The 19,090-nt window shown below is 40.6% G+C and overlaps 2 protein-coding genes across 2 annotated transcripts; both read right to left on the reverse strand.

The window, feature by feature from the left end:
• Positions 1-1,806: 1,806 nt before the first annotated feature.
• On the reverse strand, positions 1,807-10,992 carry LOC133981076 (P2Y purinoceptor 13-like). The gene is made up of 5 exons (XM_062419963.1): positions 10,885-10,992; positions 5,465-5,724; positions 4,659-5,199; positions 4,026-4,095; positions 1,807-2,081 (listed from the first exon to the last, which is right to left on the reverse strand). The coding sequence occupies exons 1-5, from the start codon at positions 10,990-10,992 to the stop codon at positions 1,807-1,809; spliced, it is 1,254 nt and encodes a 417-aa protein (XP_062275947.1).
• A 4,756-nt stretch (positions 10,993-15,748) lies between these two features.
• LOC133981077 (P2Y purinoceptor 14-like) lies at positions 15,749-17,076 on the reverse strand. The gene is made up of 3 exons (XM_062419964.1): positions 16,945-17,076; positions 16,594-16,853; positions 15,749-16,337 (listed from the first exon to the last, which is right to left on the reverse strand). The coding sequence occupies exons 1-3, from the start codon at positions 17,074-17,076 to the stop codon at positions 15,749-15,751; spliced, it is 981 nt and encodes a 326-aa protein (XP_062275948.1).
• Between the last annotated feature and the right edge of the window lie 2,014 nt (positions 17,077-19,090).

Below are 19,090 nucleotides of genomic sequence, written 5' to 3' on the forward strand. Positions count from 1 at the left end.
TATGAATTACATGACACAAAGCATCCATTGGTACCAACCATGTCATGATAAGGAAGGAGGATAAATAACACTCCAAAGTTAGGCTAAATTTTGTCGAGGGAAAAACTGTCAGGCCATTTTCATAGAGGTTCCCTGACCTTTACAGACATGCCCACTTTATGTGCAAAACCATGCAGCATTTTGCATGCAGCATGAATGGGCTATTTTTGCCTCCAAAAAATAGAATATTTGAACATTTCTGTATAGTAGTGTCCATAAACAGTCTTGGTCCCCACAGTAGCCATTTTATTGTGGTGGGACCATTATGCTGAAACTGGACCTCAATGTATAAAATGACCTTTAGTGATAACCACAGCCTTGTGACACTTTAACCCCCCCCCCCCCCCCCCCCCCCCCTCCACACACACACACACACACACACACACACACACACACACACACACACACACACACACACACACACACACACACACACACACACACATAAACTGCTGCAACAACATATGAGACATCTTTGAGCATCTAAAAGGCCGTTACATAGTTCCATTATAATGTTAAAGTCCTTATACAGTTGACACACAGTGCTGAGCCTTATCTCAAATTAATCTTCAGGTTCTCAGCTTTTAGATGATCACTTCTAGTTTTGGACTGTTTTTATTATTTGGGTTTTGTTAGTGTGTTTTCTGGGTTTTGGTTTGTTCTATTTTTTTCTTTCTCCGTGGTTCATGTGCTCCTCCTCACACCTGCCCTGCATCAGCTTCATCAGCCCTCAGTATTCACACCTGTCCTGTATCAGTCTGATCAGCTCGGTCTTCTGGCTCCTTTCAGCCTGCACTTGTCACCTGTTCCCCATTCCCTCATTAGTTTTGTTAGTATTTAAGTCTTCTTTTTCTATTCAGTCTTGGTCAGTTCTTGTCTAGTTTTCATCTGTTCTGTGTATTTGGGTCCACCAGCTTTGCTCTTTCCATTGTGACACGAAAAAAAAGACAAAAATGGGTGTATGGTCGGTCTCTTACGATTTAAAAATAAAAATCGATTAGGTAAATGTTCAACCTGGGAGGAAAACAGTGGTTTCAGAATGGTATCATGGCTAAACTTTGACATCAGTCTTTAATAATCCATCAACATATACATAACATGTACCTTGTGCTTTATGAACAGTCAAAGCTATAGGCTGTAGTGGGCTGAGTTTTAAAGCTGAATATTACATATATCATATGGTATATGACACAAAGCATCCATTGGTACCAACCATGTCATGCTAACCTATCAGGAAGGAGGATAAATAACACTCCAAAGTTAGTCTTTATTTTGTCTAGAGAAAAACTGGCATGGCCATTTTCCTAGACCTCTCACATCAAGATACACTATATTGCCAAAAGTATTCACTCACCCATCCAAATAATTGAAATCAAGTGTTCCGATCACTTCCATGGCCACAGGTGTATAAATTCAAGCACCAAGGCATGCAGACTGTTTCTACAAACATTACTGAAAGAATGTGTCGCTCTCAGGAGCTCAGTGAATTCCAGCGTGGTGCTGTGATAGGATGCCACCTGTGCAACAAGTCCAGTCCGGAAATTTCCTCGCTCCTAAATATTCCACAGTCAACTGTCAGTGGTTTTATAACAAAGTGGAAGCGATTGGGAACGACAGCAACTCAGCCACGAAGTGGTAGGCGACGTAAAATGACGGAGCGGGTAAGCGGATGCTGTGGCGGATAGTGCACAGAGGTTTCTGCAGTCCATCGCTGCAGACCTCCAAACTTCATGTGGCCTTCAGATTAAGAGCAGTGCATAGAGAGCTTCATGGAATGGGTTTCCATGGCCGAGCAGCTGCATCCAAGCCAAACATCACCAAGTGCAATGCACTTGGGAGACGCGTTCTCTGGAGTGACGAATCATGCTTCACCTTCTGGCGATCTGATGGAAGAGCCTGGGTTTGGTGGTTGCTAGGACAACGGTACTTGTCTGACTGCATTGTGACAAGTGTAAAGTTTGGTGGAGGGGGGATTATGGTGTGAGGTTGTTCTTCAGGAGATGGGCCTGGTCCCTTAGTTCCAGTCAAAGGAACTCTGAATGCTTCAGCATACCAAGAGATTTTGGACAATTTCATGCTCCCAACTTTGAGGGAACAGTTTGGGGATGGCCCCTTCCTGTTCCAACACCACTGTACACCAGGGCACAAAGCAAGGTCCATCAAAAAGACATCGATGAAAGAGTTTGGTGTGGATGAAATTGACTGGCTTGCATATAGTCCTGACCCAACCCGATAGAACACCTTTGGGATGAATTAGAGCGGAGACTGAGAGCCAGGCCTTCTTGTCCAACATAAATGTGTGACCTCACAAAGCGCTTCTGGAACAATGGTCAAACATTCCCATAAACAGTCCTAAACCTTGTGGAAAGCCTTCCCAGAAGAGTTGAAGCTGTTATAGCTGCAAAGGGACCAACGTCATATTAAACCCTATGGATTAAGAATGGGATGTCACTTAAGTTCATATGGGAGTCAAGGCAGGTGAGCCAATACTTTTGGCATTATAGTGTATCTGAATGAAAATGCGTTATTTGGGTACCCACAACTCTCCCTTTTATAGACATGCCTGCTATGTGGGCAAAAACAATGCAGTCTTTTGCATGCAGCATAAATGGGTTATTTTGGTCTCCAAAAATATTGTATTTAAATATTTCTGTATAGTGGGGTTCATAAACAGTCTTGGAATTGCATGAATTGGGTCTGAAAGTTGAGAATCTTGTGGATTCATTGAGCCCAACTGTATTCATGTTTGATGATGTTAGTTCCCACAGTAGCCATTTCATTGTAGTGAGACCATTTTTTGAAACTTGATCCTCAATGAATGAAATTACTTTTTGATCTAGTGAAGTTATTCATGCATTTATTTTCAAATTGTAACCCTTTTAAATTTGACTAAACCACAAGGGACACAAAATAAGTAGCGTCACGTCATTGACTCATATATATATACATATACATCCATTTTCTGCCAGTTATCTGGGGCTGGGTTGCGGTGGCTTCAAGCTGAGCAATGAAGCCCAGACCTCCTTCTCCCAAGCAAACATTCATCAGTTCCTCTTGGTGGATCCTAAGGCATTCCCAACCTAAGGTATTCCTGACCATGATCTGTCGTGGAAAATCTTCAATAAAAACATCAAACAAGTGGTTTGGTCTCAGTGAAGCTTTATTCTTTCATAAACTGAACAGAATAATGACGACTGGCTGGAGCAGAGATCTTTCTGCAACAATATTGATTTGGATGAAGCTGCTGTACAGAAGTAGGAATCTATATTTATATCCAATGAAACAGAAATATGCAAAGTACTTAGGAAAGTCTCTGCACAATTACCTTCTTTAACTTTTCACAACCTTTGCAGTTGTGGTTTGTGTGCTTTCTCTTTGCACAAAGTGAAAATAACACCTACATGATGTTGTTGCATGACAGTTATATTTATCTTTTGCGATACAGACATATTCAAAGAAAAGAACATCTATATCTAAATACATTTGACTCCTTTCCTTTAAACATCATATGAGCATAATACATATACATTTTCCCATTAAACACCTCAGCTGGCTCCTTTTGATGTGAAGGAATAGCGGCTGCATACAGGACCAGTATAAGCTATAGTGGAGTCCAAAAATAAAAATTTGAAGCTGAAATGGCATAATGGCTCCTTTTTAAGTCCTTAGCTCAACTGAAAATAAAAGATCAAAATTTAGCATGGAAAATATTAAACAATTTATTAAAAATGTAATGAATTTACTAATGCAAAAGTCATTAATAAATGTAATCATCAATATGTAACTTGGCAGTGAGGTGATATTTTTTTGTCCCCCAGTGCAGCAGTGTGACTCACTGATGTTTATTGTTTTTAATAGTTTTTGAACAACAATGGAGGAATAAGATATATCAGCATTGATACACATACAGCTCTACAATTGTTGGTTTGGATCCAAACATGAGATTTCTTATGTTTGTCATACTGATGTGCTCATCAGTGTCTCACTGTTGGTGGCTCTCGGCTGCCCTTCATTCCTCCTCTTTGTAATGTGGATGGTCAGCTGGGACCGGAACGCCTTTTTTACTGCCATAAATATAATTTGTCAATATTTAGTATTTTTGTTACATATTTTATTTTATACTATTTATTTTCATGGATATTTATGTCTTTGTGTAACACTGGGTAGGAATTTATTTTATGACCGTGTTGCAAGTGGGACAAATTTAATTGTAACAAACCACTTGGGAGAAAAAGAGCACGAGTGAGTGGAGTGAAGCAGGTGCAGTGTGCAAAACCTCCACTAAGAAGTTGAAACCCTTAAGTTTGTGCAAAGAGACATTTTACTGCTCATTTTGAAGATTTATTTCGGTTTTAAGCATTATATTTTTGGTCTGGAAGATTTGTCAAGTGGACTCATTCCCTCTCGGTTGTGTGCAGCCAGCGAGGTACGTTTATTTCTGTTATGTTGTATTGTGCTTATGTGTTTACATTCTGTATGTCCAAATATGTCTTAATTTTGCACACTGTGTATTTAAACAGTTCGACGGTGGCTTATCAGGGTTTATGAGGAAGGAGGAAAATAAAGTCATCTGTATTTGAAGAACCGTGGTCCCGTGTATTTCCTGGAGGGAGTGATACCTTACAGAACATGAAGTAGATGAATGGATCCAGGCAGACATTAAGAACTGACAGCAGGACGGTCAGCTCCTTCAGGTAGTAAAACACTTTGCTCAAAGAGCACTGCCTCTGTAGGAAGACGTAAGGAAGGCGAACCAGGTGGTAAGGCACGAAACAAACACAGAAGACGCTGACCAGCACTAAGATTTTCATGCGTGACCTCCTGAGCTTCTTGCAGCTGGAGGATGCCAGCTGCCTCTGCTGTGCCTGCAACACACTGCGGGAGGCGCTGTGGTAGAAGAAGACCAGGGAGACGAGGACGACTAGGAAGGTGACGGTGGAATAAACGTGGATGATTTTGTAGAATACATGGACCTGGGCATTGTGCAAGCTTTCACACCTGTTAGGGACAGCAGTAAGAGGTTCCTGTGTGAGGAGAGACAGGGTGACGTACGAAATCACTGGGGCCAGCAGGAAAATCCAGGTTACCGTGGAGATGATGCGGGCAGCCTGAACTGTCCGCAGGAAGTGATTTCCCAAAGGATAGATGATCTTCAGATACCTGGAGACAGGAGAGGCAGGCATCAGCAGATAATTTCACTGAATATAAGTGATACTAATAGTTAAACCACAGATTTCATGAGGAATGATGATTCCAATATTGTTTCTAGAGAGAACAAGACTTTAGACTTAACTCCTGCAGTGATACGAGGACATGACCATTTCAGTCAGTATAATGTTGATGCATATAAAACAGACAATAAAGTATCAAAACATCTACAAAAAAGTGTTAACTGTGCTGAGAATCAGCATGGTTTGTTACCTACCTGTTAGCAGCAATGTAACCCATGAACAGGATGCTGGCGTACATGTTGAGGTACAATCCTAAGACAGCAAAGTTGCAGTAAACCAGTTGGAAGGTGACAGAGCTGCTGATGTAGTTGATGATGCGGAGGGGAAGGTAGAGACAGAGCAGGAAGTCACAGGCTGCCAGGTTTCTCATGTAGACCATCATGATGCTGGACACCTGCTGCTGAGCTGAGCAGAAGTAAACCTTCAGGGTGAGACTGTTGAGGACCACACCCACCTGGAGAGGAAACAGAGATTGACATGTGTGCTGATTGGCAGACAGAGGAGGAGGAGGGAATGTGACTGATATCTGAATATTTGACACTCACTACAAACACCAGAGTGTAGACCAGCATGAAGAAGAGGTGAGCCTTTGTGTCTCTCTGATCACATTGATTGATATCGTCATCAGCGGTCTGGTTGGTAACTGAGGTCAGGTCCACTCCTTCCAGGTCACCCATGTTTGTGGAGGTTCTAAGAAGACAGAACACAAATCTATCATCTTTATATTGTTAAATACAGTTTGACACATTAATTATATATCCTACTGAACCATCAGCTGACTATATTGTTACACATGTCAGAAATGAAGAAGCCTTTTGGATTCAGTCTAAAGGAGGTCCAGGTGCCCTTGTGTCTCTTAAAGCAGCAGTCAGGTGTCCATATGAACAGTAAAGAGGTTTTTTCCTCTCTGTAATAATTCCTCCTGTTCATACTGACTATTAAAATATCTCCTTCAAATGTGCTTTCAATGTAAAGTGATGGAGGACAAAACCAACAGTGTGTCCACACAGTCATTATAAAGTAGATGATCAGCTTCTATTGAGCTTCATCAGTCTGAGTTAAACTGTGTTCAGACCAAACGTGATTCCGCGTGTCAAGATTACATGTTGAGTCAATGCTATCATGCGATTAGACACAAATTTACGCCGGGTGACGCGATAACGCGATACACGCAACACGATGCCGTGATAATCGTGTCGCGATGCCGCGAACATCGCGTCAACGCGCGAGTTGAAAATGTTGAACTTTTGCGGCAACATCGCGTTTGATGAAAAAAAGAAAAACAAACATAGATTCAACAGTTAATCTACGTTTTTTTTGTCAGTTGATGTGTGTCGCAGGAAATGGAAGAGCCTCAGGAGCCTCAGGGACACATGAGAGAAAAGAGTGATGTCAGCCATGGTTGATGATTGAAGAAGCAATGTTGTTGTTATCTAGTGAAAATGGGCGGGCTCGCTACACGCACAATGACGCAAATTTTACATTATGGTCACAAATGCGGCGAAACTCGAGCGATAGCGCAACAGATTGTCGTGTGATTTTGTCGCGTTTGGTCTGAACGCAGCTTTAGTCATCAAGTGATATCTGACACATTTACAGTCTTTTTAGCATCAAATTCCCTCTTAGTGTTTCCCTGTTGAGCTGTGGTGGAAGTATAGCAAGCGTGGTGTTGATGGTGACCCTAACAGGCCTGAGCCCACCCAAATGTACAACTGGCCCTTCCTAAATGACTGAGAGATCATGCATTTTCTTAACTTCTAGACACGTAGCAGACACAGTAACCACAAGGCTACCATGGTAGTCTGTGGGTAGAGTATTCTAAGAATTTTTTTTTTTAAAAAGGGTTTGTGACGCATGAAGTACTTCCGAATAGATTACCACATTTCACATGTCTCAACAAGCTGTAACCTGGTTCAGACCAGCAGTGTGTTCAATTTAAAATTGGTTGTATCACAAGCCTCAAAAATGGTCCTCATACATTCTGTTCATACACAGTCCATTTTATCTGTCCTGTTCTTTTTATCCTTTTTATGTTAGTTTGAGCATAGTTTTAAAAGCTGAACCAAGGAAATGCAAATTGTCTTCAGTTACATGCTTTATATACATGACATCTGTTGCATTGTTGAACTATAGGTAACAGTGTTTATCTGTATGAATAAAACCAATTAAATAAAAACCTTGCACATAAGTTATCATCTAGGAAACATGAACTGTGGTTAACAGACATCCCAACCTGGGGGGGTTGTGATCGGTCTAATAAGCGGCAACACAGAGCTATAAGGACGCTTCACTCTCACACGCGCTGCATTTATAGTCACAAAAACACACACACACACGCAGTCACTCTCTAGTGCTCTGCTCGCTGCAGATTCCGCGAGATTGGATCTCATTTGCAGGCGTCAGGAAGCCGCTATCAGTGTGGAGGAGACTCCCAGAACTTCCAGGAGAGTTGGGATGTCTCGGGTAACGACTTGTAAACTGTAAACTTTTATGTTAAGTTTGTCTTGGAAAACATATTAATTCATATAATTTGAAAAATTATATCAAATTTCAACATAATATTAGAAGCACAAAGAAGTGAGATACGTGCAGCACTCACCTGTCAGTGAAGGTCTCAGATAGAAACTGCTTTGCTGTGTCCTTCTGTGCAGCTTTCAAAGGACAGGAAGAACTGATCTGTGGTTATTGTGTGATACTGCTGCTCAGATGCTTTTTCATTTCCTGGTTCTCTGCTCACTGTTGGTTAGGGGACCACAAAAGAAAAAAAAGACTTAAGTTATTGTGTGATGTCTCAGAAAACACCCACTGCTGTTCAGATGCTTTTTCAGTTCCTGGTTTTTTGCTCATTGCTTGTTGGAGGAAAAATTATTTGGGGTTCACTACGACTGTTGCTGCGTCACTTTTAGCTCAGCTGCAGTCGGCAGTGAAGACTGACCCACCAAAACCCTCCTGCAGACACATACAGCCAAATCACACCAGAATCATGTCGTAAACAGACATTAATTTAACTGTAATGATTTGTAGACCAACTCTACATTTGTAATGTCTGTCTGTTTAATGTTTTTTTGAGGTGTATTTCAAATGTCCGTAACAGCATTTGCATCCATTACTCATCAAATGCTGAAGATACAGCAACAGCAAACACACTGTTTAAATGGCACAAGACTAAATTCACCTTGGAGGTGCACAGAGTCGTTTTGTATTACCCTTTTTTTTAGCCATTTCACACAACCCAGAAAAATAAAAATGTGCATGAACTATAGGCCTGTATTCATAATATTACTAATGAAATGTGCGTTATTTGGAAGAAAGTCGAGGTGTGATTGACTTTAGCCCACTATTTCCATTAGATATATTATAGATTCTTTTTGATAACATTAATAGAAATAAAATAAAGTGAAGATGAATTACATAGAATGTTTATTTCAGTGGTAATAATTTGAGACTTTAAAAATAAAAACTCAGACAGTGTTTTGACCTATGTACACAATTGTCACCATAACTTCCTTTTTTCAAAGAGACACAGACTCATCACAGGTCTCAAACCAGGCCTCTTTTGGTTTACCACACAATGACTTCTCAAGTTTAAAACTCACTGTGGGTCTTATCGATTACAACCAGAAGCTGCCCTGGGGGAAAAACACTCTTGGTGGTGCTGCTGTGGGGGTTAAAAACACAACACAGTGTTTTTGCTCAAATCTACCAAACAGTAACCCATGGCCAGGCAGATGGTGACGGAGCTGCTGACGTAGTTGGCTATGTAAAAGGGGAGGCAGAGGCAGAGCAGGAAGTCAGAGGCTGCCAGGTTCTTCAGGTAGACCATCATGATGCTGGACACCTGCTGCTGAGCTGAGCAGAAGTAAACCTTCAGGGTGAAGCTGTTGAGGACAAAACCCACCTGGAGAAGAAACAGCAAGGAATGAGAGGGTGAATAAAACAGTGATTTTACTGACTTGTCTTTGTGGTTTACATCATGAATTGTATAAATGTGGAGAATAGAGCGCACAATCGATATTTCCTTGAAAACATTCATACTTTTCTCTTGAGTGAGAAGCTCAAACCCCGCCTACTTTCACACCTCCACCTACTTGATCAGTCACTGCAGGACATGACTGTTGGATTGTTTCTTAAAATTTCTTGGCTTGCTGTGATATCTGCTAATGGCAACTACAGCACGGTTGAAGTTGGAGGGAAAGATTGTGATTACATTTAACCAACTTTAACCACAGCTCTGTGACAGGATGTGCTGCGCAGTTATTCCTGCATTGGCACTGAACACTTCTGGGGTACTGGGATTGGGAAATTGGGTTCTCTCAAGATTTCCAAGTGAATTACAGGCTAATAGAACAACAATCATGGAATCCACTATCAATGTGCTGTTTAGTTTGTGTCCCAAAACTCTTAATCAAACATTACTTACTCAGTAAGTAACCCAGTTATCCATGGTTCACTCAGGATATAGTTACAGTTACAGTTAGAGTGGACAAGTCTGGACTACCTGGCAAGTTCAAGGCTTAGATCTACCAGCATGGCATCTCACTACTGTGGAGACCATGCAGAGAAAGATCAGTGGCTACCTCCAGCCTAAGCAGTGCAGCACTCTATGGAAGGAGCAATAAACTCCAGCTCCCCTTCAGTAGTCTCAACGAGGAGTTCAGGGTCTCTCGCACTAGAGAGGCGCTACTCTACCAGGACTCCAAGGATTCCAGAGTGGCATCAGCAGGCATTGTTGTGCGGACAGGCACAAAGTGGAGAGCCCAGGAAGGCCTGGAGGTAGCAGAGTCACGGCTGAGACACAAGGCTCTAGTGGGTACAGTGGCAACCAGACGAGCAGGCCTGGGAACCAGACCACAATCTTGTTTTGACAAAGCCTAGGGCAAGAACAGATGTCACCTCATCCTAGAGGAGGTACGGGCAGATGTCAAGGAGGACCAAAACCTGCAGGGTTGGTCGGCCTGCGGCAGCAGGGAGCTTTGAACAAAGTGGGAGGGCGTGCTGGAGAAGAGGATCTCCTGGAAAGACATCTGGTATGCAGAACCCCAATGGATCAAGTTCATGGTTCAAGCCATGTACGACGTCCTAACTAGTCTGGCAAACCTTCATGTCTGGGGTAAGACCGACTCTCCAGCATGTCCCTGTTGCACTGGAAAAGGCTCTCTGGGGCATATTTTGAGCAGCTGCCCATCTGGGGGAGGGCCACTACCACTGGGGGAATCTTGGATGCTGTGTCCAAGAACCATCAAGCTTGCGGCCCAAAACACACCACCTTCATCAGGGCTGGCAAACTCCCACAGGCACACCCAAGACCAGCAGTTGGACTGCTCACTTCTGCTACTGACTGAGAGCTGAGAGTTGACTTGGGGAGGCAAGTCAACTTCAGTATGCATTATTTTGTTTGTTTGTTTTTGTTTCTACAATGTAGAGCATGTTGTGTTATCTATTTAATTTATTATAAGTATTATTTATTAATCCAACCTCTGTCAGCCCAACTGGTATGTTGTAAAGTGTTATCCTTTGTATTACTTTTTGTGTTTGAAAGTTTATATAAATATGAAAAAAATCCATACAAATATTATACTGTTAACAGACTGTGATGTGAATATTTGAAACTCACCACAGACACCAGACTGTAGGCCAGTGCAAAGAAGAGGTGGCCTGATTCATCAATATGTTCACATTGACCGTTGACTTGGCTCTGGTTGGATGATGAGGTCACGTCCATTTTTGTCTCTGGAGGTTTTAACAGACGGAAGACAGTTATATATGAAGTTGCAGAAAGTTATTTAAATAACAATGAAAACACAGGAACTGGTGGTAGCAAATCAACACAGCAGCATCAATGCCACATACAAAGGTTTTTGGTGTATGTGTCAAACCACTTGTTCAGCAATGAATGAAGTCTAACTTGCAGACTCTTCTGTGGTTTGTCACTTCAGTGGTTGGCTGTAATTTCCTTTTTTTGGCTCATTATTATAAACAGTGAATGAATGTGATATTTTATTCACCATTTGATGTTTAGTATTCTCTGAATCATCTTTCCTTACAGCCCAGATTCTCCTCTGTTTCTGGAGTGTGAAGCGTCAGTTAGCTTGAGTGCCAGAAGCAGTAAAAAATAACCTTAATTTTTATTTTTAACTCGAATTCACCACCAAACCGTGAAAAGGAGACAAATAATTTTTTGTCAAAATGTAGACATAGGTGTTGGGATTCATAAAATGTGACGTTGACAGGCGGGGTCTGCACAAAATTTAAACGGGGGGGCCGAGACCGGCGGCAATGCCTGTCTCGCTCCCCATTGACCCTAATGTAATTGTCTGTTTTTTTTTCGAAAGAATCTCACTCTGTCTTCGCACTGAGCTTACGCGCTCATTTTAAGGAATATCTGAATAAAATAAACACTGTCAGAATTTGCCGGCTTCTGTGTCTTTCATATTGTTTTCGGAGTTACGGTTTTCTCACAGTTTGCAATTGTTCGGGACCTTGTCAGAAGCCAAATTCTGGGGAATTTTCAGAATTTCCAAGCAGATTCTCAAATTGCCGTAGCAACTGTAGAGCCTTTGCTGTCCTTGGCAACCTGTTGCTGGGCAGAAACTGACCTACCTTTTTTGTGATTGGCTAATTCCTGTCTGTCTGTTTTGCCAGTTAACCGAGCTAGCGCTAACGGCCGAGCTGGCGCTTGAGCTAGCGGCCGAAAGCTCTCAGCAATAGCGTCCATGTTTAGGGTTGAGGTGGTGACTTTGATTGACAGGTGACACTCGGTAGGGGGCGGGGCTTCAGCGAACTCGGCAGGCACGCCCAAAGCGATTGGGAGCAGAGAAAGGAGTTGAATTTTACACAACTTTGAAGCCTAATTTAACAAATTTGGTGATTTTTTTTAAATCATTCACGTTTGGCAGGGTGGTTAACAACACACTTTTCTGTGGTATGTCAAACTCAGAACACATATTTATTTATACTTATACTTTACAGGGACCTTAAGACTAATGTTAGAACCGCCCACCTCATTAACATATGGAGACAGAAATACAGCTCTCCCCTTTGATCCTTCTCTCCAGGTAAGAAACTGTCTTCTTCATTAAGATCCGCTAGCTTTACATTACCTGCTCACAGAAGGCCTATTCTGAAATGTAGACTTTATTTCATAGCAATGTATTTGAATCAGTGAAAACATATAAAATAAAATAGTATAATAAAATCTACTCTCTTAATGATAAGATTTACTTAATAATTTCATAACAGTGATGTTCCTGTCTGTGAAAAAATGAAGTAATTAATAAGTTCAAATAAATATTATTTATGCTTAAATATGATGAACATTACTTAATATTTTCAGGGATGTTAAGTTGAGAATAAAGTACATTACACTTGATGCTGACTAGTAAGATGTACTTAATACTTGAAACCAGAATATGATCAGGGTGACTTTTTAACACTGGAAATAAATTGTATACTCATCCCGGCAGCAGCCCCGTGGCACTCAAAATATCCCTGGAATTTTCTAGTTCTAATTACTCTCATTTAATCTTTACATACTTTCAGGTAAAAAGGTTAAAATTGTTGAATCAAAGTCCTATCCTTCAGTCTATCTCCAAATTTTAGACAGTTTAATTTCCCAAACAGTTTGTTCGAGTATAAAGTTACATGCAGCACTCACCTGTCTGTGTTCCTGATGTGGAGGTGGGATATCAGGTGTGGTTCTGACTAACAGTTTTGTGCAGCAAAGCTGATCATTTGCAAGTCAAAAAACTAAACATGAAAACAACACAAACAATGTTCACTGCTGTTGCTTCTCTGTCAAAACAAGAATATTATGTGCTAAAGTAACATAAACCAAGCAGAGGCCTTAAAAGTTAGAAATATCCACAAGGTTTCAATATATTTTGGATGTAGAGTTATGTGTTTGTGGTTTTTAGATATTATTTATTGCGTGTCCTCTTTTTTTGTTCATATGTATGTTTGACTGGCACTGGACAACGATTCACGCCACAATATGTGTGAATTAAAATGTGGTTGAGAAACAACTTAACTTGAACTTGAAGGTGAACATTGCAGGTTTCAGTGTGTTTAGGAAAAAAATGACAAAAAATGACATCAGTTGATGCAAAAAGAGTTTGTTGACACCAAACATCTCAATATGACATCACTGTTAAGTCTTTATTTGTTTTTGTTTTTATATAACCAGAATTTAAGGTTTTTAAGTATACTATCAGCATAAGTCTTTATTTGTAAATGGAAAGAGATTTTATTTCTGTGTAGCGTTCATAAACACAGTGTTTATACACAAGTCCTGTAGTCTTTATATTTACAGCCTGCTCTTTGTCATCATCACCAACCTCAGTGGAGTCAGTCCATGTCCTGCTGATAGATAGATAGATAGATAGATAGATAGATAGATAGATAGATAGATAGATAGATAGATAGATAGATAGATAGATAGATAGATAGATAGATAGATAGATAGATAGATAGATAGATAAGAAATATATAGTAGGGCTGCAGTACATAAACTCTTCATGACAAACATTTATGCAAAACCCACAGGCAGTGGTTTACAGAGATGTGAAAAAAAAGGGATGTGGTTAGCTGAGTCAATCTCTGAGACAACAGTGTTCATCCCTTCAGTAGAGTTCAGAGACTCTAAGATCAATGACGAAGTGAAGAAATTGTTTTAAAATGTAATGTAGAAATAATCAACATGGTTACAGATCAAGCTGCACAAAGATCTGCACATGAGCAGCTCTGGAAGAAGTACTCTGATACTTTACTGCAGTAGAATTACCTGTAATTAAAAATTACCTGTATTTTAAAACCACCATTAAGTATCTTAGAATGACATTGGCCGTCCATGTGCCACCAAATGGACCGGACATATTTAATCTTACTGATGGCATCATTATACACCTCAGATGTTTGTGCTTTATATTCCCTTTATATATCCAAGATCCCCTTTTATTTCGGTTTGGTGATTATTTGATGATGGTAAGTGCTCCAGCCAGAGTGCATGTTTAATTGATTATATGTGGTTTGTTATCTATGATTAAATGTAAGTGTTGGTGCAGTACTGTGTGACACCACCAGAGGGCGCAATGTCTCCATCTTTACAGGGAAATGCCTCGTGATGCTTTTACTACTTCTTTACTTCTTCTATCAGGTCTTTGAGATCTGCATGAACCGTTGACTCGAATAATGCTTATGTACTTTTACTTATAATGGAGTATTTGTACATTGATTTATTGGTACTTTTACTGCAGTAAAGGATCTTTGTACTGCTTCCAGCACTACTCATGTGCAGGTCTCTGTGCACATTATTCAGTAACCATGTTGAAACCATTTCTTCTTCAAATCCACACATTTATGGATCCTGTTCATTCTAAATTATGTCAAACACAGTAATTTGATTTTCGGTGTGATTTTGAATCCAGCCTTCAAAGGGTTGATGATTTTGGTATCCACTGACTGTTATGTCATTTTGTTCTCAATCAATTAAAGACTGTACATCAGTAAAGATTTTCAACTTGAATAATTCGTTCATCAAGATCTGATGTGTGATTTAAGTGTTCCCTTCATTTTTGGAGCAGTGTTTATATTAACAATACAAAGATTTGAACACCAAATCTGTTTTTTGTTATGTGATGGAAAACATGAACCAGGCAAAACAACCACATTTGCGGAATTGCAATGGACTTTTAATAAGAACTTAATACATGTAAGTACACATAGTCCACACCAAAAAAGCTTTTGTATGCATTCAATAACACATCATACATGAGATTAATTAGCTCATGGATGATGTTACTGAGCTACTTATTAAGGTGAAAGGCAAGCTAAACCAACTGATCAATAAGATCTAACTCTAGAACTGAGCAATGATCAGTTTATCAATCCAAATTAAAATCTTTGCAATTATCATTAGCTCAATGTCAGAAAAATACTACACTCTATCAAGAACCTTTGAATGCTAGAGATGTCATAACGGAAATCACACAGTAAATATCAGAATCTTAATCAATAGCATAAAAATCAATGTAATCTGTAAAGAGACAGGAAACAAAACATCCTGTTTCAGGCAGAGGCTGAACTGAGGAGCTGCATAAAGGACCAGTAGAAGATAAATAAGGAGTTTTTTAAACTATGAATCATGCACAATGGTGGTCCAAAAATAGAAGTTTAAAGCTGAAATGACCATAATAGGTTCTCTTTAAGTCCTTAGCTCAACTAAAAATGAAAGTTCAAAATTTAGCATGAAAAATATAAACTGAGTTATGATAGTTTTTTTGTCCACCAGTGCAGCAGTGTGACTCACTGATGTGTTTTTAATAGTTTTTGAACAACAACGGAGGAATAAGATTTATGAGCCTTGATACACATACAGTTCTACATCAGTTCATTGTTGGTTTGGATCCAAACATGAGATTTCTTATGTTTATCTTACTGATGTGCTCATCAGTGTCTCACTGTTGGTTGCTCTCAGCTGCCCTTCACTCCATCTGCTTGGCACGTGCACAGCTCAGCTGGGACCGGAACGCCTTAGAGAACATGAAGTAGATGAATGGATCCAGGCAGACATTAAGAACTGACAGCAGGACGGTCAGCTCCTTCAGGTAGTAAAACAATTTGCTCAAAGAGCACTGCCTGTGTAGGAAGACGTAGGGAAGGCGAACCAGGTGGTAAGGCACGAAACAAACGCAGAAGACGCTGACCAGCACCAACATTTTCCTGCGTGACCTCCTGAGCTTCTTGCAGCTGGAGGATGCCAGCTGCCTCTGCTGTGCCTGCAACACACTGCGGGAGGCGCTGTGGTAGAAGAAGACCAGGGAGACCAGGACGACTAGGAAGGTGACGGTGGAATAAACGTGGATGATTTTGTAGAATACACGGACCTGGGCATTGTGCAAGCTTTCACACCTGTTAGGGACAGCAGTCAGAGTTTCCTGTGTGAGGAGTGACAGGGTGACGTACGAAATCACTGGGGCCAGCAGGAAAATCCAGGTCACCGTGGAGATGATGCGGGCAGCCTGAACTGTCCGCAGGAAGTGATTTCCCAAAGGATAGATGATCTTCAGATACCTGGAGACAGGAGAGGCAGGCATCAGCAGATAATTTCACTGAATATAGGTGATACTAATAGTTAAACCACAGATTTCATGAGGAATGATGATTCCAATATTGTTTCTAGAGAGGACAAGACTTTAGACTTTACTCCTGCAGTGATACGAGGACATGACCATTTCAGTCAGTATAATGTTGATGCATATAAAACAGACAATAAAGTATCAAAACATCAAGTGTTAACTGTGCTGAAAACAGCATTTTTGTTACTTACCTGTTAGCAGCAATGTAACCCATGAACAGGATGCTGGCATACATGTTGAGGTACAATCCAAAGACAGCAATGTTGCAGTAAACCAGGTGGAAGGTGACAGAACTGCTGATGTACTTGATGATGCGGAGGGGAAGGTAGAGGCAGAGCAGGAAGTCAGAGGCTGCCAGGTTTCTCATGTAGACCATCATGATGCTGGACACCTGCTGCTGAGCTGAGCAGAAGTAAACCTTCAGGGTGAGACTGTTGAGGACCAAACCCACCTGGAGAGGAAACAGAGATTGACATGTGTGCTGATTGGCAGACAGAGGAGGAGGAGGGAATGTGACTGTAATCTGAATATTTGACACTCACTACAAACACCAGAGTGTAGACCGGTATGAAGAAGAGGTGAGCCTTTGTGTCTCTCTGATCACATTGATTGATATCATCATCAGCTGTCTGGTTGGTAACTGAGGTCACTCCCACTCCTACCAGGTCACCCATGTTTGTGGAGGTTCTAAGAAGGGAGAACACAAATCTATCATCTTTATATTGTTAAATACATTTTGACACATTAATTATATATCCTACTGAACCATCAGCTGACTACATTGTTACAAATGTTTGGCTGGAAGAAGCCTTTTCGATTCAGTCTAAAGGAGGTCCAGGTGCCCTTGTGTCTCTTAAAGCATCAGTCAGGTGTCCATATGAACAGTAAAGAGGTTTTTTCCTCTCTGTAATCATTCCTCCTGTTCATACTGACTATTAAAAGATCTCCTTCAAATGTGCTTTCAATGTAAAGTGATGGAGGACAAAATCCACAGTGTTTCCACACAGTCATTTAAAAGTAGATGATCAGCTTCTATTGAGCTTCAGCGGTCTGAGTTAGTCATATCAAGTGATATCTGACACATTTACAGTATTTTTAGCATCAAATTCCCTCTTAGTGTTTTCCTGTTGAGCTGTGGTGGAAGTATAGCAAGCGTGGTGTTGATGGTGCCCCTAACAGGCCTGAGCCCACACAAGGCAAGGCAAGGCAAGGCAGTTTTATTTATATAGCGCATTTCATACACAGTGGCAACTCAATGTGCTTAACATAAAACAAACATTTAACAGAAAAAATTGAAAAAAAAACATTGAATTTGAGAAATAAAAATAAAACCCAATCATAGTAAACACATACATACCCCCCCCCCCCCCACACACACACACACACACACACTAATAATAAAAACAAAGTACAGAAACATAGAAACACAAATGTACAACTGGCTTTACCTAAATGACTGAGAGAACATGCATTTACTTAATTTGCAGACACGTAGCAGACGCGGTAACCACAAGGCTATATTTTTAAAAAAGGGTTTGTGACGCATGAAGTACTTCCGAATAGATTACCTCATTTCACACGTCTCAACAAGCTGTACGCTGGTTCCCACCAGCAGGGTGTTCAATTTAAAATCGGTTGTATCACAAGGCTCAAAAATGGTCCTCATACATTCTGTTCATACACAGTCCATTTTATCTGTCCTGTTGTTTTTATCCTTTTTATGTTAGTTTGAGCATAGTTTTAAAAGCTGAACCAAGGAAATGCAAATTGTCTTCAGTTACGTGCTTTATATACATGACATCTGCTGCATTGTTTAACTATAGGTAACAGTGTTTATCTGTATGAATAAAACCAATTAAATAAAAACCTTGCACATAAGTTATTATCTAGGAAACATGAACTGTGGATAACAGACATCCCAACCTGGGGGGGTTGTGATCGGTCTAATAAGCGGCAACACTGAGCTATAAGGATGCTTCGCTGTCACACGCGCTGCATTTATAGTCACACACACACACACACACATACACACAGTCACTCTCTAGTGCTCTGCTCGCTGCAGATTCCGGGAGATTGGATCTCATTTGCAGGCGTCATGGAGCCGCTATCAGTATGGAGGAGACTCCCAGAACTTCCAGGAGAGTTGGGATGTCTGGGGTAACGACTTGATTTAAAACTGTTTCTTATGTTAAGTTTGTCTTATTAATTCATAAAATTAAAAAATAAATAAATAAAATTTCAACATAATATTAGAAGCACAGTGAGATACATGCAGCACTCACCTGTCAGTCTGTCAGTGGAGGTCTCCGATTGAAACTGCTTTGATGTTTCCTTCTGTGCAGCTTTCATAGGACAGGAAGAACTGATCTGTGGTTATTGTGTGATACTGCTGCTCAGATGCGTTATCATTTCCTGGTTCTTTGCTCACTGTTGGTTAGGGGCAGTGGCGGCCGGTCAATGCGGGGCGCTGGGGCGCCGCCCCCATCAAATATCTGGCCAAAATCTACTTAAACATATTAAACATAAATGAATTAGAAAATGCTAAATAATTATGAAATAAATAGTATTTGTTAGCAAGATGGTCATGTTAGCCTCTAAGCACCTGTCATCATTCATTTTAAATCGATTCCAAATGGTATTTTATTAATTTCTATATGTACTTCCTGTATGCGGGGCGCCGGACTAGTG

Source organism: Scomber scombrus, chromosome 5, assembly GCF_963691925.1.
Source record: "Scomber scombrus chromosome 5, fScoSco1.1, whole genome shotgun sequence".
Lineage (NCBI taxonomy): Eukaryota > Metazoa > Chordata > Actinopteri > Scombriformes > Scombridae > Scomber > Scomber scombrus.

Coding starts and splice junctions, on each gene's coding strand:
- LOC133981076 (XM_062419963.1), bottom strand. CDS start 10,992: ATGGACGTGACCTCATCATCCAACCAGAGCCAAGTCAACGGTCAATGT. Junction 5,725..10,884: donor CCTACAGTCTGGTGTCTGTG/GTGAGTTTCAAA, acceptor TTTCCTCTCCAG/GTGGGTGTGGTCCTCAACAG. Junction 4,096..4,658: donor TCTACTTCATGTTCTGTAAG/GTATCACTCCCT, acceptor GCAGTAAAAAAG/GCGTTCCGGTCCCAGCTGAC.
- LOC133981077 (XM_062419964.1), bottom strand. CDS start 17,076: ATGGGTGACCTGGTAGGAGTGGGAGTGACCTCAGTTACCAACCAGACA. Junction 16,854..16,944: donor TCTACACTCTGGTGTTTGTA/GTGAGTGTCAAA, acceptor TTTCCTCTCCAG/GTGGGTTTGGTCCTCAACAG. Junction 16,338..16,593: donor GGTTACATTGCTGCTAACAG/GTAAGTAACAAA, acceptor TCCTGTCTCCAG/GTATCTGAAGATCATCTATC.